At 36.7% G+C, this 27,625-nt stretch overlaps 1 protein-coding gene across 5 annotated transcripts in view; it reads right to left on the bottom strand.

The window, feature by feature from the left end:
- The window catches only part of LOC143237457 (protogenin-like), a 112,098-nt gene that overhangs the window by 70,798 nt on the left and 13,675 nt on the right, over positions 1-27,625 (bottom strand). For 2 of the 5 annotated variants that reach the window (XM_076476732.1, XM_076476741.1), the window contains exons 2-3: positions 5,514-5,659; positions 154-328 (exon numbers count right to left, since the gene is read on the bottom strand). In XM_076476732.1, coding sequence (XP_076332847.1) covers positions 154-328; positions 5,514-5,659 — 321 coding nt within the window. Of the gene's footprint in view, positions 1-153; positions 329-5,513; positions 5,660-7,186; positions 7,550-27,625 lie in introns of all 5 variants that reach the window. The other 3 variants (XM_076476747.1, XM_076476756.1, XM_076476765.1) reach the window with 3 other exon arrangements.

Here is a 27,625-nt window from a genome sequence, read left to right as displayed (position 1 = left end):
CATTGACGAAGTTGTAACAAGGCATGGTTATAATAACACATAAACAGAATAATATACGAATGACACTAACCATGTAATATTAGAAAACAACTACAGTTATATGGTAATCAAGACGGTAAAGATAACTGATGGAATTGATTAGGGTGAACTCACGTGCTACGACCACTCTAACTGGTGTGCTGAGGAAGGCACCCACGTTGTTCTGCACCATGCATGTGTAGTCTCCTTCGTCTTTTTTACCACCAGGCCTTCTCTGGTATAACACCCTTTCGAAGTAAAGCGACCCATTCCGTAGCACCTGCCGACGACTTCCGTCTATCTCGTGTCCCTGTTGTCCACATAAACAAAGTGTCCACTTACGTATAAAAAATATAACACTCACCACGACAACTCGACTTTAGCGATTCTTGTAAATAAACCACGGGCTTAAATACAAACTGGGATCAGTTTCTAAACTGTGTGAATTTGTATGGCCAACATACACACTTACGTCACGATAACACAGCCAAAAACATACCCATCACTAACTTATACACTGAAATAAATACAACATAGCCAACAACACCCACCGCTAACTTACACACTGGAATAAATACAACATACCCAACAACACCCACCGCTAAATTATACACTGGAATAAATACAACATAGCCAACAACACCCACCGCTAACTTATACAATGAAATAAATACAACATAGCCAACAACACCCACCGCTAACTTACACACTGGAATAAATACAACATAGCCAACAACACCCACCGCTAACTTATACACTGGAATAAATACAACATAGCAAACAACACTCACCGCTAACTTATACACTGGAATAAATACAACATAGCCAACAATACCCACCGCTAACTTACACACTGGAGTAAATACAACATGGTTAACAACACTCACCGCTAACTTACACACTGGAATAAATACAACATAGCCAACAACACCAACCGCTAACTTATACACTGGAATAAATACAACATAGCCAACAACACCAACCGCTAACTTATACACTGGAATAAATACAACATGGCCAACAACACCCACCGCTAACTTACACACTGGAGTAAATACAACACGGTCAATAATACCCACCGCTAACTTACACACTGGAGTAAATACAACATAGTCAACAATACCCACCGCTAACTTACACACTGGAGTAAATACAACATAGCCAACAACACCAACCGCTAACTTATACACTGGAATAAATACAACATAGCCAACAACACCAACCGCTAACTTATACACTGGAATAAATACAACATAGCCAACAACACCAACCGCTAACTTATACACTGGAATAAATACAACATAGCCAACAACACCAACCGCTAACTTATACACTGGAATAAATACAACATGGCCAACAACACCCACCGCTAACTTACACACTGGAATAAATACAACATGGCCAACAACACCCACCGCTAACTTACACACTGGAGTAAATACAACACGGTCAATAATACCCACCGCTAACTTACACACTGGAGTAAATACAACATAGTCAACAATACCCACCGCTAACTTACACACTGGAGTAAATACAACATAGTCAACAACACCCACCGCTAACTTACACACTGGAATAAATACAACATAGCGAACAACACTCACCGCTAACTTATACACTGGAATAAATACAACATAGCCAACAACACTCACCGCTAACTTATACACTGAAATAAATACAACATAGCCAACAACACCCACCGCTAACTTATACAATGAAATAAATACAACATAGCCAACAACACCCACCGCTAACTTATACAATGAAATAAATACAACATAGCCAACAACACCCACCGCTAACTTATACAATGAAATAAATACAACATAGCCAACAACACCCACCGCTAACTTACACACTGGAATAAATACAACATAGCCAACAACACCCACCGCTAACTTATACACTGGAATAAATACAACATAGCCAACAACACTCACCGCTAACTTATACACTGGAATAAATACAACATAGCCAACAATACCCACCGCTAACTTACACACTGGAGTAAATACAACATGGTTAACAACACTCACCGCTAACTTACACACTGGAATAAATACAACATAGCCAACAACACCAACCGCTAACTTATACACTGGAATAAATACAACATAGCCAACAACACCAACCGCTAACTTATACACTGGAATAAATACAACATAGCCAACAACACCAACCGCTAACTTATACACTCGAATAAATACAACATAGCCAACAACACCAACCGTTAACTTATACACTGGAATAAATACAACATAGCCAACAACACCCACCGCTAACTTACACACTGGAAAAAATACAACATAGCCAACAACACCAACCGCTAACTCATACACTGGAATAAATACAACATAGCCAACAACACCAACCGCTAACTTATACACTCGAATAAATACAACATAGCCAACAACACCAACCGCTAACTTATACACTCGAATAAATACAACATAGCCAACAACACCAACCGTTAACTTATACACTGGAATAAATACAACATAGCCAACAACACCCACCGCTAACTTACACACTGGAATAAATACAACATAGCCAACAACACCCACCGCTAACTTACACACTGGAAAAAATACAACATAGCCAACAACACCAACCGCTAACTCATACACTGGAATAAATACAACATAGCCAACAACACCAACCGCTAACTTATACACTCGAATAAATACAACATAGCCAACAACACCAACCGTTAACTTATACACTGGAATAAATACAACATAGCCAACAACACCCACCGCTAACTTACATACTGGAATAAATACAACATAGCCAACAACACCCACCGCTAACTTACACACTGGAAAAAATACAACATAGCCAACAACACCAACCGCTAACTTATACACTGGAATAAATACAACATAGCCAACAACACCAACCGCTAACTTATACACTGGAATAAATACAACATGGCCAACAACACCCACCGCTAACTTACACACTGGAGTAAATACAACACGGTCAATAATACCCACCGCTAACTTACACACTGGAGTAAATACAACATAGTCAACAATACCCACCGCTAACTTACACACTGGAGTAAATACAACATAGTCAACAATACCCACCGCTAACTTACACATTGGAGTAAATACAACATAGTTAACAATACCCACAGCTAACTTACACACTGGAGTAAATACAACATAGTTAACAATACCCACAGCTAACTTATACACTGAAATAAATACAACATAGCCAACAACACCCACCGCTAACTTACACACTGGAATAAATACAACATAGCCAACAACACCCACCGCTAACTTATACACTGGAATAAATACAACATAGCCAACAACACCCACCGCTAACTTATACACTGAAATAAATACAACATAGCCAACAACACCCACCGCTAACTTATACACTGGAATAAATACAACATAGCAAACAACACTCACCGCTAACTTATACACTGGAATAAATACAACATAGCAAACAACACCCACCGCTAACTTATACACTCGAATAAATACAACATAGCCAAGAACACCAACCGTTAACTTATACACTGGAATAAATACAACATAGCCAACAACACCCACCGCTAACTTATACACTGGAATAAATACAACATAGCAAACAACACTCACCGCTAACTTATACACTGGAATAAATACAACATAGCCAACAACACCAACCGCTAACTTATACACTCGAATAAATACAACATAGCCAACAACACCAACCGTTAACTTATACACTGGAATAAATACAACATAGCCAACAACACCCACCGCTAACTTACACACTGGAATAAATACAACATAGCCAACAACACCCACCGCTAACTTACACACTGGAAAAAATACAACATAGCCAACAACACCAACCGCTAACTCATACACTGGAATAAATACAACATAGCCAACAACACCAACCGCTAACTTATACACTCGAATAAATACAACATAGCCAACAACACCCACCGCTAACTTACACACTGGAATAAATACAACATAGCCAACAACACCCACCGCTAACTTACACACTGGAATAAATACAACATAGCCAACAACACCCACCGCTAACTTATACACTGGAATAAATACAACATGGTTAACAACACCCACCGCTAATTTATACACTGGAATAAATACAACATAGCCAACAATACCCACCGCTAACTTACACACTGGAGTAAATACAACATGGTTAACAACACTCACCGCTAACTTACACACTGGAATAAATACAACATAGCCAACAACACCCACCGCTAACTTATACACTGAAATAAATACAACGTAGCCAACAAGACCCACCGCTAACTTACACACTGGAATAAATACAACATAGCCAACAACACCCACCGCTAACTTATACACTGGAATAAATACAACATAGCCAACAACACCCACCGCTAACTTATACACTGGAATAAATACAACATAGCCAACAATACCCACCGCTAACTTACACACTGGAGTAAATACAACATGGTTAACAGCACCCACCGCTAACTTATACACTGGAATAAATACAACATAGCCAACAATACCCACCGCTAACTTACACACTGGAGTAAATACAACATGGTTAACAACACTCACCGCTAACTTACACATTGGAGTAAATACAAGATAGTTAACAATACCCACAGCTAACTTACACACTGGAGTAAATACAACATAGTTAATAATACCCACCGCTAACTTACACACTGGAGTAAATACAACATAGTCAATAATACCCACAGCTAATTTACACACTGGAGTAAATACAACATAGTTAACAATACCCACAGCTAACTTACACACTGGAGTAAATACAACATAGTTAACAATACCCACAGCTAACTTACACACTGGAGTAAATACAACATAGTTAACAATACCCACAGCTAACTTACACACTGGAGTAAATACAACATAGTCAATAATACTCACAGCTAACTTACACACTGGAGTAAGTACAACATAGTTAATAAAAACCATTGCAATTTCTACTCTTCTTTAAATGAACAGTGAGATTTCACTGTTACTCTTATGACACAAACTGGGCTCAAAATACGATGCAAATGTTTGCAACAACGGTTCGAAATTCACGAATCGTTAAATTCACAGTCGAGTAATCGCTTTGATCTCGAAAGAAACTGATGGACACATTGCTAAGAATTTCCTACCAGGTCTTGCCCAGTAAATAATACAGACATAGAGATGAATTTATCACAAGTCTAAAAATGTTGTATTAATAAGATAAGTTTCAGCTGATTAGTCTTCGCTTGTACTTCAGAATCAGAACATCAGGCGTATTTAATTAAATATATGTGGTAAGAAATGATGCTGACTAACTCTTAACACATGATGATGACTAACTTTTAACACATGATGCTGACTATCTCTTAATCCATTAAAAGTAAACCAAACATGACTGGTAACGTACGTGACAGAACCAACTGACACGCGTTGGTCCATACTCTTAATCCATAAGAAATAAATCAAACAGGACTGGTAACTACTCACCTGATAGAACCAACTGACGCGCGCTGGGCCGTACTCCGGATCTGAAAACACAGTACAATTGACCAGAAGCGGTTGATTTCGTTGGACGATAACCAGTGGTCCTGGCTTTTCAGTGAACCCCAGCGTCAAACTGATAGTGGAAGAAGCTAAAATTAAGAAAAACGTAAGAGAACAAAGAGCTAGGGTTATAAAATTGAACACAAAAGTATTCATAACATTATATAACTTCAAAATAAAATTATGGTGCACCAATTTTCTAAGGGAAAAAAAAAACATCGGCTAGAAGGAACTGGCTAAAAACACCAATATTTAAACACATGATTCAGTGTATTTTCTTATAGCCACATCGGACTATTTGTTGAGTCCATAGTGTCAGTGTTAAAGAGAACTAAAGTGAAGTCCAACTTAAAACACTGATCTCAATACTGTTGATAAATGATGAGAAATTTAGTCTATGGAAAGGATTGCTTGTTTAATTATCCGAAGGTTCTGTGTACGAGTCACCTTTCCTTCAGAAGTACGAACAAGAGCACTGGCCAACCACATCAATTCTCGAACTGCCTTTCAACCAATGAAAACTGAACTTGACCGTCAGTTATGAAAGGGCGAGTATGTTCTGAAAGGAGATTCGAACTCGCGACCTCCAGATTCCAAGTCCAGTGTTTCAGCCCCGCATTTTAATCATACAGTTGACTAACTGACTACATTGTATAAAGTTGACTAACTGACTGTCACAGAATAAAATAATAGCTGGGATAAAATTACCGCATCCATAACTAAAATGTTATTTTAGTTATGTGTAGCTACACATGTAATGTAGCTACACGAGGGCTTCCTGCGCTAGTTGTCCCTAATTTAACAGTGTAAAACTTGATGGAAGGCAACTAGTTATCATCACCTACCGCCAACTCTTGGGCTACTCTTTTACCAATGAATAGTGGAATTGATCGTCACATTATAATGCACTCACTGCCGAAAGGGCGAGCATAATTGGTGTGACGGGGATTCAACCCTCAACCCTAAGACTGAGAGTTGAGCGCCCTAACCACCTGACCATGAAGTGTGATGTGTAAAGAATTTCAAACCTAATAATCAGATAAAGGTAAGAAACAACCACTATCGGAACCTCAATGAACATAAAAATCTGCCATTACAAAAAATTACATGTAGCATGACCATGTTAAGGACGAAATTTAAAAATTTAAATTTAAAAAATATAAAAACGATGTTCACGTTAAAACTGAATAATTAATATGCCACTGATGGCTGACAAACAAACTGTTATGGACACTCTGTTGGTGCTTGATTAACGCAAGGGCTAATGGGAATGTAGCCGTGGGGCACCAAAAGTTTTGGAGGTTCACACCATTTCACCGATGAGCTCCTAAATACACAATAGCCCTTTGGCCCCCAGTTTACTTAATTCGGCCCTCGACCACAAAGAAAAACTTCCAAATACCTTATAATAACCTACGTACATTGTGTATATTTTTCCACAGTCTTTAAAATACACGAACCCCACCAGTGAGGTCTGCGCATGCCCGATCCCATCGTTTTACTACACTAAAACAAGATTACTAAACAACATAAAGCATAAAAACATAAAACGTTTAAAAAGAAAGGTAGAAAAAAACGCACAATAAAGAAATGACAACACTGTGTGTTTATGTTACCTTGAGTTTCTGCTGTTATAATAATTATTTCTAACAACGAGTTTGGTATACAGAACTGGCATCTCTTTTCAAATAATATCTCCACCTTCCAGCTCCCACCATCAGAGGTACGTCTCCCCCTCACAGAAAATGATTCATTCCGTTTTCTCTTCTTTGATCGATATCCTATTTATCATCGCCTGCCTTGCTGAACCCTATTTCAGCCAGTTTTTCCCGCCAAATATCGATCTATGCACGAAAAACTGGCCCTTGTGACGGTTTAATTACCGAAGACATAGAACAAATTCCTATTAACATGACTCCTATGGACGTCCAATATTGCAAGAAGGAGAGAGTGGGCTGACCCTATCAGGTGTGACATCACTGTAAGATTAACGTTATGTACAGATTTAACACCACATCCATGTTATGGTCAGTTACACTACTTAATGATATGAAGTGGTAACTTCTTGACCATGTCACCACAGATTGTTTATTTCAGAGGAAATGGCTATTTTTCAAATAGTTTAATTCTAGATTATGTAATCGGTGTATCTTATCTGTCGGATATTATGGGAAAATGTATTAATAATAAAAATATTCATAATACATGATAAATTATTTATGTTCGATCTCTTAAGTATGGGTCACGTTCAACAACAAAAATAGTTAGAGGGTACTGTGTATTGGATTTCAATTTGCCAACTAAGCAAATTCATAGTTCGTATTAACTTTATTACGTGAGAAGATTTGGATAATTTTTGCCCATTTTCAGACTCATACTGTTTACAAAATATAAATTACCTACGCGCAATCTCCATACTTAAGTTTGAACTGACAGAACTAGAAGGAAGACACTACGCAAAAGCACCCACCACAAACACTAGGACTATTCTTGTCTGAGCAAACAGTGGGACTTGACTGTAATTTATGCAGCACAACCACGATCACAAAGTACGGAGCGCTTTTTTTTTTGTGGTAACAGGACGCGAACTAAGAATTCTCAGTCTCTACCTGCCTATCTTGGGTAACAACGATTCACTTTAAAAGTGCATGTCACCACTTTTCGCAGTATCTGTGACACCGCTAAGATAACAACTGTGTAAATAGTCCTAACTGGCTATACTGTTTCAGCAAAGAAGTCCTACTTATACAACAACTAAAACCAAAATTAAACCAATACAAAGAAACATCTTCATACATATACTAATTAATAACCTAACATCTAACTACAACGCCCCCTACAATCCCGCAGCCATTTATACTCTCGTCCCTAAGACGTGTCCGTCAACGGTCACATTCAAACACTTTCTCAACCTGAAGATGACCTAGGAAGGTCAAAACGTTGTTCTCTCCTTATCAATAAAAGTGCTAACATACCAGCTTTCCTGAGATTTTTATTTCAAGTAGGTTTCTTGGCATCAAGAGTTTCAGTGATTTGTCAAAGGAGACGTCGATTTAGAGACATTCACTGAAACAAATCAAATATTTGTAAGGTTATGAATATCTGTTGATGATGTTTCAAGGTAGAGACGAACATGTTTGTCTAAATATCCATAGGATCAAAGTTTTGAAACACCTGTAATTTTGTTGTGTTTAAATTATTTCCTGTTTCGACAATATATACATATAATACATTGCTTTGCTAGTGATTGCGTATTTTAAGTTTAAGGCTGTGGCATTTACTATAACCGTTCAAAGTATTAAAGAAAGGCCCCTCAATGGTACAGCGGTAGGTCTACGGATTTACACCGCTAAAATCAGGAGTTCGATTCCCCCCGGTGAACTCAGCACATAGCTGAGTGTGGCTTTGCTATACGAAAACACATGCGAACACACTTGAAGAAAGATACAAATTCATAAAATGTATTTTATTTGTCGATTGGCATTGTTTTGAAGGTACGAAATAAGCATTCAGGTAACTACACGTGTTATATTAAGGTACACAAAGCTGCTTCTATTATTTTCGGCTCGGCATGGCCAAGCGCGTTAAGGCGTGCGACTCGTAATCCGAGTGTCGCGGGTTCGCATCCCCGTCGCGCCAAACATGCTCACTCTTTCAGCCGTGGGGGCGTTATAATGTGACGGTCAATCCCACAATTCGTTGGTAAAAGAGTAGCCCAAGAGTTAGCGGTGGGTGATAATGACTAGCTCCCTTCCCTCTAGTCTTACACTGCTAAATTAGGGACGGCTAGCACAGATAGCCCTCGAGTAGCTTTGCGTGAAATTCAAAAACAAACATATATTATTTTAAAATTCGTATTTTTTATTTCGTAAAGCATAGGAGTTCATGTAATCATTGATCGATTAAAATGTTGGTTTTGACATCTTGCTCTCTGGGCGAATTTAACAGTTACAAACTGGTACAACAAATAAAATTTAACAGTGACAAACTGGTACAACAAATAAAATATAACAGTTACAAACTGGTACAACAAATAAAATTTAACAGTGACAAACTGGTACAACAAATAAAATATAACAGTTACAAACTGGTACAACAAATAAAATTTAACAGTTACAAACCGGTACAACAAATAAAATTTAACAGTTACAAACTGGTACAACAAATAAAATTTAGCAGTTACAAACTGGTACAACAAATAAAATTTAACAGTGACAAACTGGTACAATAAATAAAATTTAGCAGTTACAAACTGGTACAACAAATAAAGTATTTGACACACTTCCTTCAACCATTCCATTCCCTTCTAATTACCAAGTTGGTTTTTATAAGATTCGATACCTGTGGGGTCCACGTGCATCATATGTCGAGCACACCGTGAACTTAATATTCGAAGATAAAAAACACCGATTTAACTTTAAATTGCGCAATTTTATTTGTAGAGGCTGTCTATATGCACGTGTTCTAAAAGTGCCTTGATATGTCAGGTTCTATTGAAACGAATATACATTAACACTTTTCACTTTGCAAGTTAATATATTTCTTTATTTTACAATATGGCCTGTTACAACACTGAGTAAAAATATATGATACAGAAAAATGGGCGGAATTACTAATTTCCTATATAAAATGCATAGAAAGTCCCCAATAACAGACAATGCTTTTAATTCCAACAGTAACGGTACATATTTTTATATTTTTAAGAGGTCACTCGTAAGTTACCATAGGTTCTGTAATTAACGCCCCCCAGTGGCAAAGTGATACGTCCGCGAATTTACATTGTTAGAAATCGTGTTTCGATACTCGTGGTGGACTGAGCACAGATAACCCTTTGAGTAGCTTTTTGCTTAATTACAAATAAAACAAGCACACACAATCTGTAACTGACCTAACCGAGAACCGAACATGCTCGTTCTTTCAACTGCAGAGCGTTATAATGTTACGAGCAATTCCACTATTCTCTGGTAAAAAGAGCAGCCCAAGATTTGTCGGTGGGCGGTGTTGACTCAATACTTTTCCTTTTGTATATATCTGCTAAATTATGGAGGTCTGGCTTTGCGCAAAATTCAAAACAAATCAAGGGTCGACATGAAATTCGGTGCATGACCAACTTAGAAAAAATTACTTAAAATATTGATTATCTAACGTGTACTTCTAGGGTTAAGTAATGAGAGAGTTAAAAGTTTGAAGACTGTTGTAATATAGTAGCCAAAAGTTTAGTAATACAGAGATAAAAAACAACTCTTAACGTAAAATCAATGCAGTAGCATTTTTGTCACAAAATGTTTTATCTGTCTGAGGATATTTTTAGAACAGAAACGTGTGTATATGATCTTTTGCGTAGGTCGTTTTTCAAGTACTGGCTAACCCGTTTTCTACTACGTTGTAAAAAAAATGCACACATCTGCTAAAAGATATGACATACCGCGATTGCGACATACGACTGACATGCGCTGTCGTGATGTCCCTGGGAGAACTTTCAGTCTTAGAATGTTGTCGTCGGAGAAAAATGTCACCCCTCCACCCACTACGACTGACATGCGCTGTCGTGATGTCCACCCCCTTCTGATTGCCACTAGGTCGCAAAGCACAGAAATTCGTTCGTGGAAAAAAAACACACACCCAAACGTGTTTCTAAGGCTAGCAGCCTTCGGTCACTACACCAAGTGCAACTGACATAAATATAAAGTTCAGAGTTTTAGAAAACTGAAACAAACAGCGGTAAACGGACAAAACAAAGTGTTTATACTTATTGTGTTAAATTAAGTATTAATATTACTTACATATCGTCCTTTCAAACATTTTGTAAAGCCGAAACACCGTGTTAATTGTTTCTGTATAACTAACACATTATTAAGTTGTTTGTTTTTTTGAATTTCTCGCAAAGCCGTCCCTAATTTAGCAACGTAAGACTAAGGGGGAGGCAGCTAGTCATCACCACCTACTGCCAACTCTTGGATTACTCTTTTACCAACGAATAGTGGTATTGACTGTAACATTATAACGCCCCCACGACTGAAAGGACGAGCATGTTTGGTGCGATGGGGATTCGACTCCGCGATCCTCAGATTACAAGTCGAACGTCTTAACCCACCTGGCCATGCCGGGCCAATTAATTTAAAGCAGTGGACAGGAAACCAAGTCTAATCAACAGGATACACGTGGAGATGGGGTTGCTCACTTCCCCTCTAAAGAATTTCATCACTGTTTTAGAATATGGCTTTCAAAACAGTATTTATTAGTCAATCAGATTGTTGAACATTGTAACATGCTATTTGAAAAATATATAACTATCATGCGTCCGAATGATTGCCAGTAGATGGATCGTGAATCGTGAGTGTCATTAACTTTCTAAATAGATCCCGATATAAGGTATTTCAAATGTGATAGTAAGTTATACAGTGAGCTAAGAACGTTTTTAAAAATATTATTATCTGCTATTTTAACATAGCGCAATGTTGACAAACAAAGTCAGCACCATCCACTGCCAACTCTTAGGCTATTCTTACCAAAGGATAGTGGGATTGACGCTAACATTCTAACGCCCCACAATTGAAAGAGCGAGCATGTTCGGTTCATATTTAGGTTAGTTAGATGTTTTGTTTGTCCACCTTGGCTCTCCCGTCCTCTAAGCCAAACTAAAACTTATAAATAAACACAAATATTAAAACCAGCTGTTATCATTCATACATCTATCAAGTTTTGTTTTAAACCTATTCAAATTTACTGCCTCCAGAACAGCTGAAGGCAACCCATTCCATATGCCAACCACCCTACTTGAAAAATAAAATTGTCTTAGCTGAAGAAGGCTTCTACCTGTTTATGTTCTCTACTTGTATAATTATCTCAACCCTTTCCTCAGGTAAAGAGCCTAAAATTGAACACAGTATTCCAAATGTGGCTTAACCAGTGACCTGTACAATGAAATAATAACCTCTTTAGACTTGTATTCAATATTTCTGTAGATACAACCTAAACTTCTATTTGCTCTAGCACTAGTATCAGCACAGTTTGGATGACTTAAGAGACTGGTCAGCCATTATGCCAAGATAACTTTATTTTACGTGTAACTGGCTGAAATATTTATATTTATTAACAGAATACAAGCACTAGCATCAGCACAGTTTGGATGACTTAAGAGACTGGTCAGCCATTATGTCAAGATAACTTTATTTTACGTGTAGTTATTAACACAATATTTATATTTATTAACACAATATTTATATTTATTAACAAAATACTGATTATTACTTTCCTTCTTCTTTAACGCCTAAATAAATTTTAAGCTGAAAAGATAAAAGAAGGAAGTGTAATTTGGGATAAGAAAGGCGCACGTGGGCTAAACAGTTATCCTTCATTCCTGACCTAGAACTGCTTATTTGAGAAAAATTAGCCAACGAGTAGCCCCCGCTGCCATAAGGCCAATAATGCACGCACAGCTTTAAACAGTGGAGCGCGTTCAATGTTATCACGTCTCGAGCCCTGGACCTTTCGAAAGACAGCCCACCACGTTAATTACTAGGTCAAACCCGATCGAACTTAAAAACAGTTAGGTTCTGCTCAGATACGCAAGATTTAATGAGTATAACAGATATATAATTATATGTCATTCAATCACGGAAAAAAGGTATAAAACGCGAAATCAAAATGTAGCACAAAGTCCGAGTACAATGGATCAATATTTGAGTAATTCACCAATCAAACAAGTGGAATGAGCAGTTTTCAGATGTTACCAGCTGAAAGCAATGCCTGGGTAAACTATATGAATATGCTTCTTATTTGTTGAACTTATTCAGTCAATGAAACGGCAGAAATACATTGACCTACGGAACTATTCACTTTAAATAAAAATCACAGTGAATATTCACCGTCTGGTTGTTCTGGGAGGTTCATGAAAGTAATACGATATAATAAAGGTGGACGAAAGTGTTAATGACGTCATCACAAAATACATACACAGCTGTTTATTCTATCACGAAGTGCAGATAATGTAAATATATCTGTTGCTCAAGTGTTTCGTAATAAACACGCCCTCTTTAAACAGGGATAACACCTCGTGCAGAAATCTAAAACACCACGTGTACTTGATTTTCACAATTTTCGGATGTTCTGATCTACCAGAAAAGTGAAAGCAGGTGGTAAGGAAGAAGCCACATACACTTGACACGTATGTTTAGCATTATTCGTCATTTCAATTATTCCGTAAGACTTGTCAGTTTTTCACTTAGTTGTAGCTTTCCGCTAAGAACTCTCTAGAAACTTATTGTTAGTCATTTGTTGAAAAGAAACGCAACTTGCGCATTCTTAGAAACGTACACTCACAGGCATGATAACCGTACCTTACGTACACTCACAGGCATGATAAATCGTACCTTACTAATCTATTTCGGTGTTAGTTTTGTTAAATGTTCATAGGGGAGTACAACGTGAACTCAATATAAACACAATGTCATCTATGTGTTTATTTTACCACTGCTAAAGGTTATTTCCAGTCCTTAATGAACCAACAGACCATGAATATTGTGGATACATTGTTTTATAGAAAATACACAGGGGCGTATTAGAAGTATACAATAAAGTGGGGTGCTTATTTTGGTTACAAAATAAATAACAAAAAATAGAGCTATGCCGGGAAGCTATATTGTGGGGTGAGGAATCGTTTTCATTGGAATAATACTTATTTTCACTGAAACTACTAGATTCTGATGGTATCTGAGGCTGTTTTTACACAAATAGGATGCAATTTGAGACAGGACGATATATATACAATCAATAATTTGTTCTTTCAGCATGCTTTAAAGAAACAAAACTTAAAATGCGTTGTTTTACTTACGACATCTCAGCACAGTACCTTTAACATGTTATAGACAGAAAGTTTTCGGTGGGCATTTTAACGGTATCGAGTACGTAACAGACTTGGTGAAAATAAAAAATTCGATTCTCTACTGATAATGCTATTTCATTCGTTCATCCACGAAGAATATCCCTAAATACAATTCAACAATATGCCACACACGAACTTCCAGCAAGCAATCATGACTGCAGAAAGGCCTGCTTACGTGTGAAAATTTAAACAGTTATTGATTTAGTCACGGACTGACAGGTTAGCAAATCTATAAATGCTTTACAACACGTTCGAATTAACGTGCAACGAAAATGCTTGAAGTACTAATTCTAGGCACTGCAAACTATGTGAAAACTTGAACATTAACAGTGCCAAGGGGAACAGAGTTGGTTGGTAATGCCAGGGGAACAAAGTTGGTTGGTAATGCCAAGGGGAACATAGTTGGTTGGTAATGTCAGGGGAACAGAGTTGGTTGGTAATGCCAGGGGAACAGAGTTGGTTGGTAATGCCAAGGGGAACAGAGTTGGTTGGTAATGTCAGGGGAACAGAGTTGGTTCGTAATGTCAGGGGAACAGAGTTGGTTGGTAATGCCAGACTGAAGTATTTCTTGAATTATTAAGTTCTCATAATAATTACTACCAAACACAATCGATACGTTTTACTGATCATTTATTATATATGAAGATTCTGTACAATAACTCGTTGAATATCAAATCTCGACTAAAACTCTCAAATTAGCGAGAAGGGCTACTACTACTATTATTACTTATATTTCCCAGTAGTTCAGCGACAATTTTCTGTACTTACAATCCTAAAATTACAACAAAAATACTAAATAACATTGATACTTACCTATTACACTGGGTGTTGTGTGGAAAATATTAACTGCTCACTTATACTATAGATCGCTAGGTAAACCTTGACGAACTCAGGTACCTTTTGTTTTTAACGAATTATTATAGGGGAAATATTGCACATCCCGTTGACTGATAAAATAACAACATCGAACGATACTGAAATATATCACAAGCTTACATGCAGTGTATCATGTCTTCCTGTTAATCAGATTCTTAAAACAATTTATCATACCCTAAGACTAACATGGCGCCATTGATTCCTTGTAACAACTGTTTACTCTAAGACTAACATGGTGGTACTGATTCCTAGTAACAATTGTTTACTCTAAGACTAACATGGTGGTACTGATTCCTAGTGACGATTATTGACATTAAGACTAACATGGTGGTACTGATTCCTAGTAACAATTGTTTACTCTAAGACTAACATGGTGGTACTGATTCCTAGTAACAATTGTTTACTCTAAGACTAACATGGTGGTACTGATTCCTAGTAACAATTGTTTACTCTATAACTAACATGGTGGTACTGATTCCTAGTAACAATTGTTTACTCTAAGACTAACATGGTGGTACTGATTCCTAGTAACAATTGTTTACTCTAAGACTAACATGGTGGTACTGATTCCTAGTAACAATGGTTTACTCTAAGACTAACATAGTGGTACTGATTCCTAGTGACGATTATTGACACTAAGACTAACATGGTGGTACTGATTCCTTGTAACAATTGTTTACTCTAAGACTAACATTTCTGTCACTGTGAAAATGTGTGGAACAGTGGCTCTTGAATTATTAAGGGTTGTTTCAAATTAGTTTATTTAAACATCGTTTGAAGTATAGCCCAGGTGTGATTACATACAACGATAAACCTAGTGGAAAAAATTAAGAATTCAACACGTACCCATTAATGGAAAGAATTGGATTGTATTTTTCTCTGATAGAATTAACATGTTCGCGAACTACTTACATTAGGTCTAAGTATCACGAGTGTATCATAATTTGAGAATCCCGGAAGACAAAGTTAGAAAGCACACCTGGTGTCAACACAAAATCAGTCACAGCTTGTATATCATTATACAAACACGCAATAACACAGATGTTTCAAAGTTTGTGTTTTACATGTATCCTAACTAAGATAAAAACCCAAATGACAATGTACTATATTACTTATACATTTAGAATTAGTTGTTTATACATCTATATATATATATATCCAAAGTTCCTGAAATGTTCTATAATTACCAGAGCTCAGAAACCAAAAACATATGTTAGTAGTAGTTTAAAAGTTGTTTATTGATGTATTAATTAACACTTATCAAATGATTTTAATTTCTTACAAAATATATTTAAATAATAAGTAATGAAATAAGGCTGTTTATAATTTCATTAAAGTACAGTAAACAAAATTTCGTACATAAAAACCTGTCATGTCGTGTCGACTGCCTTATTTTCCTCACTTCATTCTAGCGTATTTCTCTTTTTCTTAATTCGATTAAGGATGGAAAAAATTCCAACCACATGGAGAATTACACTGTTAGACGTATAACATAAAACTAGACGCACGCAAAATATCAACATTAGAGAGTTTGTAAATGAGGAACATAAAAAAAACGTATTTTTACGTGTTATACATACGTGAAAATGGAAGGAAACTCAAAACACAAGTAAAACAGTGCTAACTTACACAGAGGATTAGAAACAGCTGGTATGTACCTGACGATGCAATTTAAAGCACGTAGTGAAGACAAAAACTAGTATTTATGTAAATGTAAGTTAGTTTGGTTTGAATTTCGCGCAAAGCTTGTGTTAACCGTCCCTAATTTAGGAGTGTAAGACTAGAGAGAAGGCAGATAGTCATCATCACCCACCGCCAACTCTTAGGCTATTCTTCTGGCAACGAATAGTGGGATTGGTCATCATATTATAACGCCCCAACGGCTGAAAGGGCGAGCATGTTTGGTGCGACGGGGATTCAAACCCGCGACCCTAAGATTACAAGTCAAGTGCCTTAACCACCTGGCTATGCCGGGCCAGTTGCAAGTTAAGAGACGTAGTTAAGTTAACGGGTATTTATGTGAAGTTGCAAGTTAAGAGACGTAGTTAAGTTAACAGATATTTATGTGGAGTTGCAAGTTAAGAGACGTAGTTAAGTTAACGGGTATTTATGTGAAGTTACAAGTTAAGAGACGTAGTTAAGTTAACGGGTATTTATGTGAAGTTGCAAGTTAAGAGACGTAGTTAAGTTAACAGGTATTTATGTGGAGTTGCAAGTTAAGAGACGTAGTTAAGTTAACGGGTATTTATGTGAAGTTACAAGTTAAGAGACGTAGTTAAGTTAACGGGTATTTATGTGAAGTTGCAAGTTAAGAGACGTAGTTAAGTTAACGGGTATTTATGTGAAGTTACAAGTTAAGAGACGTAGTTAAGTTAACGGTTACTTATGTGAAGTTACAAGTTAAGAGACGTCCTCAAAGTGAGATATGCAATCCAACTAAAGTATCATGATTTTTTGTTTGTAATTTAGAATACTTAGACTGTGACGTTGGGCATAACTTGCAAGTAATCAGATGATAAACAACCAAAAAACAACCAGTATTTTCTCTTTTGCCCATATCCCTTAAATGTACAAACGGTTCTACTGATTTTGGTAGTAAAGTATTTTACGAGTTGAATCGAAACTGAAATTTTCAACCTCAATACCAATTGCATATAGACCACAATACTAAATTTGACAAGTTCAAGTTTAGCTGTCCCTTACCTCCCATCTTCAGATCAGTAATACGCGTCGCCACACGGACTTCATCCAGTCCTTTGAACCAAATAATGGAACCTACTCTCACGTTTATAGCGTGACTACATGTTAAAGCGTGAAGCGTGCGCAGAAGCATCACGTCTCGAGCGCTTGACCACACGTTAAAACCTATTATTAAACGATGTAACGAGTTTGTTATATTAAATAAACCCATTCATTGGACTCTAAAGTTAGGGTGTCCGGGAAGGAATTGCTTCAATGGATTACATAAGGGTACATGAACCAATTGAAATGCTGAGACGTTGAAGAAACGGAAAAAAAAGCGGGAAAATCATATTTAATCAACGTATCTGAACCATGATGTGTTCTTAATATCTGTATTAATTACTAAATGAAAAATTTGTCTCTAGATTGCGTTACCGAAATTATTTAGTTTGTTTTGAATTTCGCGCAAAGCTATACGATGGCTTCTTCTGAGTTAGCCGTCCCTAATTTAGCAATAATAGACATGGATTACCATTTTACCAAAGGACTCGGTATGGCCAGGTGGTTAGATCACTCAACTCGCAGTCGGAGGATCGCGGATTCGAATCCCCATCATACCGAACATATTCGCCATTTTACCCATGGGGGGCGTTATAACTTCGCAGTTAATCCCACTATTCATTGGTAAAAGAATAGCTCAATAGTTTTTCCACAAATCTTCAAACATACCAATAATAGCAGACAGAGACCTACGTAATACAATAAAATATTCTGATAAAAACTGGAGGAAAAATGAATCATTATGCGAATTCGATAGGTACTGTATACATGATGAGGATAGACCTAAGCACCTATCCCCTGTTAACTTATACATTAGGTCAATAAGAATAAATAATTAAATAAACAATTTAAATTTAAAAAAATTAAATAATTAAAGAAAAAAAAACATGCCACCTATGAACTAGACATCACATTAGTGAGGAACTTGCTAATAAACATTGAAAGGTAGTTTATATAAATGTTTTTAGCTAATCCCCACTAATGAAAGTGCGATTTATGTAAAGAAAAATAGTATATTCACACCTAATCTATTGATGAATGACATATGGACATTACCCTGAGTAAATGCGGGTTACTCCGGCCCTCATGTAATGTTTATCCATACATTAAACAGTTGAGATAAAGTAAAGGAAGGAGAGAGGTCAAGTACACCTGACCCTTCTGGATATTTAAAACCCAAACAAAGAGAGAGAGATATAATCAGTGATTATGAGAAAACCCACTTGTAGAGAAAAATGTATTTGTAAAAACGGCTGGTTTGGGTTAAGAAAATGTTTATGTAGAGGAGCGAACAACGTTTCGACCTTCTTCGGTCATCGTCAGGTTCACAAAGCAAGAAAGAGGTAACTGACCGATAGCTGAACACATGTTTGAAGGGGGTTGTGTAATTGAGTGTAGGAATGTAGAGGGCGTGCTTAGATGTTTGATTATATTTATTAATATAGCCGTTTTTACATATATAAAGAGAGAGAGAAAACGAATACTCCGATTGACTGTGACGTTGTTACACGTCCGCAGCTGATAGGCCGCGCCACGGTGAGAAAATGCTTACGTCATGTAATGCAGGCCTAATTTTGCAATATAGATGACGTATTAAAGAAAAAAATGCAAGTTTCTGATATTGGAAAGTATACAGTAAGGTTAAATGTCAGCACTATAGTTGAAATTGTCCTTACTGAAATCCAAGAAAAACAACGGCTTTACTGCACTGTATGCAAAGGGTCAAGGGTCACTGCAGAAAGATTTTACAGTTTCGGTTAGGTTTAGCTCATCACCATGGAAACAGAACAGATGAAGGTTCGTTAGAATGTTAGCATTAAAGAAGATTGGTTGAGCGATTAGTGACTGTCTCCCGATGATTTCACAAATACGTAAATGATTAAAATTGGCAGATTAGTTAGTTCTGTGTGCTGCGAAACGCGGTCTGACGAGAGAGCTCTTGGACACAACAATAAAAAAACAAAAAACAAATAAACTTGATTGCAAAAATGTATCCGTATCATCTTCGTTATCTATGGTCCATTTTTGGTTGGACAATAATGAATAAATAATATTCCACATGTGTTCACCAAGCTTCATCAAAATCCGACCATTATGGTTGTGTTATAGAATAAAATAGTGTTAAAACATTAGTTGTTATAGAACAAAATAGTGTTAAAACAATAGTTGTTATAGAACAAAATAGTGTTAAAACATTAGTTGTTATAGAACAAAATAGTGTTAAAACATTAGTTGTTATAGAACAAAATAGTGTTAAAACATTAGTTGTTACAGAACAAAATAGTGTTAAAACATTAGTTGTTACAGAACAAAATAGTGTTAAAACATTAGTTTCTGTATTAAAAGACAGGGATTTGTTTGCCGTAACCATAAACTAGTCATCACCTCTAAGTTGGATCATAGTTCAAGTCTATACCAACTTTGGGTCATAGTTTAAGTGTATACCAACTTAGGCGACACATGTGATAATAATCAGTCAGGTCAGAGACCTTGAGGTCATATCTTATTTAAAACTGATCATCAGACGATTGGATTTTTTTTTTAATTTTGCGTAAAGCTACACCAGGATTATCTTCATAGCTGAATTAATTTTTCTTGTTTACTTTTCTAATGAAGCTGGTTCCTCACGATACCTCTACTAGACTGAACTAGTTCCTCAAGATACCTCTACTAGACTGAACTGGTTCCTCAAGATACCTTTACTAGACCAAACTGATTCCTCAAGATACCTTTACTAGACCAAACTGATTCCTTAAGATACCTTTACTTTACCAAACCGATTCCTCAAGATACCTCTACTAGACTGAACTGGTTCCTCAATATACCTCTACTAGACTGAACTGGTTCCTCAAAATACCTTTACTAGACCAAACTGGTTCCTCACGATACCTCTACTAGACTGAACTGATTCCTTAAGATACCTTTACTATACCAAACCGATTCCTCAAGATACCTCTACTAGACTGAACTGGTTCCTCAAGATACCTCTACTAGACTGAACTGGTTCCTCAAGATACCTCCACTAGACTGAACTGGTTCCTCAAGATACCTTTACTAGACCAAAGTTATTCCTTAAGATACCTTTACTATACCAAACCGATTCCTCAAGATACCTCTACTAGACTGAACTGGTTCCTCAAGATACCTCTACTAGACTGAAATGGTTCCTCAAGATACCTCTACTAGACTGAACTGGTTCCTCAAGATACCTCTACTAGACTGAACTGGTTCCTCACGATACCTCTACTAGACTGAACTGGTTCCTCAAGATACCTTTACTAGACCAAACTGGTTCCTCACGATACCTCTACTAGACTGAACTGATTCCTTAAGATACCTTTACTATACCAAACCGATTCCTCAAGATACCTCTACTAGACTGAACTGGTTCCTCAAGATACCTCTACTAGACTGAACTGGTTCCTCAAGATACCTTTACTAGACCAAACATATTCCTTAAGATACCTTTACTATACCAAACCGATTCCTCAAGATACCTCTACTAGACTGAACTGGTTCCTCAAGATACCTCTACTAGACTGAAATGGTTCCTCAAGATACCTCTACTAGACTGAACTGGTTCCTCAAGATACCTCTACTAGACTGAACTGGTTCCTCACGATACCTCTACTAGACTGAACTAGTTCCTCAAGATACCTTTACTAGACCAAACTGATTCCTCAAGATACCTTTACCATACCAAACCGATTCCTCAAGATACCTCTACTGGACCAAACTGGTTCCTCAAGATACCTCTACTACAAGAAGCTGCTTTGTTAAGTAGTTTCAACCTCTGGAATTTCGTTAACTAATTAAGATCTCAGTTAAAAATATTAGTCTCTTTCTGGTGTACATAATGTCAGCACAAATCGACTAGTTACTCAGATTTAAGATTAACCACTTTCCTCCTCTATTTGAAACAATTTTCACAATACTTTTGATTCACGCGATTCACTGCTGGTTTTGTCACTTCTTCATCAAACAATTGTATTGGGTTGAGGAATAATTCGTGAGCGTTTTTTCAAGTTAACAAAATATATTCATAAATGAAACGCTTTCGCAAAATATTTCATGTCATTTGGTAGATAATTTTTTGCTCTAATAGATGGTGTGTTTGATTTTCATATGTCTTTAATTTTTGCTTTCATTTTCAGCTCATTAAATGGAATGTCAAGTGGACAAAATCGAGCATTTTCGACACCATCTGCTTTTCGCATTTAATTTCTTGCAATTTCGTTTAAAACAATGCATACTATATACCTAGGTATTACATGAAATAAAGTATCATAATAAATGTTTTGGGTGTAATGTGTTCATGCATTGAAGTATTGTATAGTCTTGCATGTAATGCCTGAATGAAATTATTTAAAAACGCTCACGAAATATTCCTCAACCTAATATTTTGATGACATATTTTATCAGCATGTTATCATCCATTATTCGTTTTTTCATTTTCAGGTTCCCAGGATGAGAAGGGAGTGAATTCATCCCGTGTATTCTTCTAGGACGAGAAGGGAGTGAATTCATCCCGTGTATTCTCCCAGGATGAGAAGGGAGTGAATTCATCCCGTGTATTCGCCCAGGATGAGAAGGGAGTGAATTCATCCCGTGTATTCTCCCATGATGAAAAGGGAGTGAATTCATCCCGTGTATTAATAATTTCTTTTCCTCCCGAGTGAATATCAACTGAACATTGTATAAAGTACAAAAACTGTTCCATAACTCAAAAAAACACAAAAAACTCCTTTGCAATCCCATTAAGTTAAGCACAAGACCCGTAAATTCAAGCAAAAGGCCAAATGTTAGTTCGTGGTTTGGGAAGCAATGTGTTAATGCACTACTGTTCCCTTTAGAATTTTAACAACTGTTATTTTGTGTAGCATGTTATGAAACCCTGATAATAATAAAATTGGCATAGCAGGTATTTACGTTTTCATAACGATATGTGAAATTCAAATAATTAAAACAATTTATCTAGCTGCAAGAAAGTTCTAGAACTATGTTAATATGTTGTTGTTTATAATACTAATTACTCAGTTGGTAAAATATCTATTGCTGTTTTTTTCGTTCTTTTCTATCTATCAGAGTAGTTGGTAGTCATACGGACATTGGCCATGGTTGTAAAAAGGGTACACTGTGCCGGAAGCGGTAAAACTAAAGTCCCAGTTACGCACAAAGTTACATTTCAAAACAGGCCCGGCATGGCCAGGTAGTTAAGGCACTCTACTCGTAAACCGAGGGTCGCGGGTTCTAATCCCTATCGAACCAAACGTGCTCGCCCTTTCAGCTGGGAGGGGCGTTATAATGTTACGGTAAATCCCACTATTCGTTGGTAAAAGAGTAGCCCAAGAGTTGGCGGTGGGTGGTGATGACTGGCTGCCTTCCCTCTAGTCTTACACTGCTAAATTAGGGACGGCTAGCGCAGATAGCTCTCGTGTAGCTTTGTGCGACTTTCAAAAACAAACAAATACCGCAACAAATGTTCAAATACGGAATAACGTAATATGCAAGTGTGGTTATCTAGACATTCAGCTACAGATAATTTAGCAAGCTGTTAGCTGACCCTCGGCAATGGACTAAAAACTTATTTTTTTGTGAAATTCACAGGAACTTCCATAGAGTTGGTAAAGAGAACACTTAACAGAAACTTCCAATCTCTGTACCCGAAAATAAATACTGTATTCAATTCGAAAAGTTATTAAAATAGGTTGTTCTTAAGCAGACATACCCTGTTGTGGGTATTTACAAATACAAATTGAGTCCTTGGACCAATATGACTTTTGATATACTTCATTATATATAAATGCGTATGTGAATGTCTGTGTACAGGTACCCAAGTTATTGTTGTGCGCGTGCGCATGTAGGTGTAGTAACAAAAATAGAGTACTACAAGTGATCGAAGCTTAATTTATTTATCTGCTATCACATCTATGTGGTTGCCATGGAAATGGAATTACTCAAAGAATTGATAACCTAAGGATATTCGCGCAGAGCTATATTAGAGCTGTATGGGTTAACTGTGTCTAAAGTTGAATGTCAAATCTCAGGATACTATGCTAATTAAATTGTAGGAGCTAACTTTCTCTCTTGTAACGTTTCAGCGACAAGAATCTACAATTTGACACGCTTTCCACTAGGCCACGCTCGGTCATTATAAACAGTAAGTAATATACAAAAGATAAGCTCGTCTCAAACTGACCACTCACATCGGCCTAGAGCGACTGGTTTATGTCTATGTATGATCACCACCTATGTTTAGAAAATGAACCTCGAACTCCTATCACATTACGGCCCAGCATGGCCAGGTGGATAGGCCCGAGGATCGTGGGTTCAAATCCATGTCACACCAAACATGTTCATCTGTGTAGCATTATAATGTTATGATCAATCCCACTATCTGTTGGTAAAAGAGTAGCCCAAGAGTAGAGTTGGCGGTGGGTGGTGATGACTAGCTAGCTGCCTTCCTTCTAGTCGTACACTGCTCAATTAGGGACGGATAGTCCTCGTGTAGTTTTGCTCGAAATTCAAAACAAACCAATCACATTAAATATGTTAAGACAGCGTGTGCATATGTTACTAAGAGACACGAACTTGTATCACATTAAATATGCCATGGTATTGTGTGTTTCTAAGAAACGTGAACTTCTATCACATTAAATATGTTACTACAGTGTGTGTTGCTAAGAGACGTGAACTTCTATCACATAAAATATGTTACTACAGTGTGTGTTGCTAAGAGACGTGGACTTCTATCACATAAAATATGTTACTATAGTGTGTGTTGCTAAGAGACGTGGACTTCTATCACATTAAATATGTTACTATAGTGTGTGTTGCTAAGAGACGTGGACTTCTATCACATTAAATATGTTACTATAGTGTGTGTTGCTAAGAGACGTTAAATTTTATCACGTTAAATATGTTACTATAGTGTGTGTTGCTAAGAGACGTGAAATTTTACCACGTTAAATATGTTACTATAGTGTGTGTTGGTAAGAGACGTGGACTTCTATCACATTAAATATGTTAGGATAGTGTGAGTTGCTAGGTAACCTGGACTTCTATCACATAAAATATGTTACTATAGTGTGTGTTGCTAAGTAACGTGGACTTCTATCACATTAAATATGTTACTATAGTGTGTGTTGCTAAGAGACGTGAACTTCTATCACATTAAATATGTTAGGATAGTGTGAGTTGCTAGGTAACCTGGACTTCTATCACATAAAATATGTTACTATAGTGTCTGTTGCTAAGTAACGTGGACTTCTATCACATTAAATATGTTACTATAGTGTGTGTTGCTAAGAGACGTGAACTTCTATCACATTAAATATGTTAGGATAGTGTGTGTTGCTAGGTAACATGGACTTCTATCACATAAAATATGTTACTATAGTGTGTGTTGCTAAGTAACGTCAACTTGTATCACATTAAATATGTTAGGATAGTGTGTGTTGCTAGGTAACGTGGACTTCTATCACATAAAATATGTTACTATAGTGTGTGTTGCTAAGTAACGTGGACTTCTATCACATACAATATGTTACTATAGTGTGTGTTGCTGAGAGACGTGAAGTTCTATCACATAAAATATGTTAGGATAGTGTGTGTTGCTAAAAGACGTGGACTTCTATCACATTAAATATATTACTATAGTGTGTGTTGCTAAGAGACGTGGACTTCTATCACATTAACTATATTAGGATAGTGTGTGTTGCTATGAGACGTGGACTTTTATCACATATGTTAGGATAGTGTGTGTTGCTAAGAGACGTGGACTTCTATCACATTAAATATATTACTATAGTGTGTGTTGCTAAGAGACGTGGACTTCTATCACATTAAATATATTACTATAGTGTGTGTTGCTAAGAAACGTGAAATTCTATCACATTAAATATGTTACTATAGTGTGTGTTGCTAAGAGACGTAAACTTCTATCACATTAAATATGTTAGGATAGTGTGTGTTGCTAAGACACGTGGACTTTTATCACATATGTTAAGATAGTGTGTGTTGCTAAAAGACGTGGACTTCTATCACATTAAATATGTTACTATAGTGTGTGTTGCTGAGAGACGTGAACTTCTATCACATTAAATATATTATATATATATTAAATATGTTACGCTGTCGCTATGAGAAGTGGAATATTTTTCCCAGTTTATTTCAATGAAAGTACAACAAATATCTTTGAAATACCAATGCAGATAATTATAGGATTATATATATACTTTATTGGTTAATGCTCTGTTCCCCAAACATTTGTTTCTGCGTTCCCTTCAGTAACTATCGTTTCTTCTAGACTCCTATCTTGAAATGAGTCAAAAGGTTTGGTAACTGCTTTATTTCTTTCAAAAACAACAATAATAATAACAAACGCTTAATTTTGTAACACTCACCACCGACAGTAATTACTCGCGTGCCACACTTTAAGAATTGCAAGGTTTAACGGACGTAGGAAATACAGTTACTCATAATTATAAACTCCAGATAAATACCAATGGACCATTCAATGTCCTCCCTTTTTTAAATGTACATTTCAATTCACAAAAGAAGCTTCATAAACAATAATAATAATAAAACCGACAAATGTTAAGAATGCTAAAATAGAAACTAGAAGCATTGCAAATGCACGTGGGATTCGGGTCAATAAATACGGTTCACGGTCATGCTGATGATAAAAAGGAATTATTGTTATAATACATCGTGTGCTTAGAGCAACGATTTGCACGAGAGTCCCATAGTTCGCGTCCCGTTGACATAAAACCACTTTAAAGACACAGTTGTGTTAAAAGAGTGACAGTAAAATCCACTAAGTGATTGCAGTCAATACCTGGGTTTTCTATATTAATTCAACACTATAGTCTAGCAGCGTGGCTAGTCCTTGTGTAACGAGGTGCGAATATTTTGAAAGAGACAAACAGCAAAAGTACAGTGTGTGAGTTTAGTAAGGATCTATCGCGTTATCATTACGAAGGAATTTTCGGGATTAGTTGATTTGTAAAAAAGTGTGTATTCAGTGTTTCAATCATCTATCAGGAGAGAAACGTCTTTACCCAAAAAAACAGGAGTTATTAACGCTGTTACCACAATCCATTAACACAAGCAACATGCACCACCCGCTAATTTTATCAGACTGGAGTTTTATATGACGTCACATCCGAATGCAGACACAGACGTGTATATATTATGTAAGAACCACTAGTACCAATAAACCTACTTATGTACTACAGAAACGTAACAGCTGTAACGATACATAGGCAGTAGTTTCAAAACCTTTCACTACAACTGAAAATAGAGCTTTCGGGATTTAAAATGTTTTATAAACAAACGTACAACCAGTTCTACACGCTATAAAACAAACTTGCATTCATTAAATACATTATAACAGCAGTTTACAAACTCTGGTCTTCCGTCAGCATGGCTTAACACTCCTACGAAAATTAGGGCCTAATAGGCCCCAGAGCAACTTGAAAGGTTATTAATATTAGGCTAATAATATTGTATTTAAATGAAATTGCCATTAACTGACCCTATCCCTTTATAT

The sequence above is a fragment of the Tachypleus tridentatus genome, chromosome 2 (genome assembly GCF_004210375.1).
Source record: "Tachypleus tridentatus isolate NWPU-2018 chromosome 2, ASM421037v1, whole genome shotgun sequence".
Taxonomy (NCBI): domain Eukaryota; kingdom Metazoa; phylum Arthropoda; class Merostomata; order Xiphosura; family Limulidae; genus Tachypleus; species Tachypleus tridentatus.
Note: the sequence above shows the minus strand (reverse complement) of the source record. Positions and strands in the feature narration are given on the sequence as shown.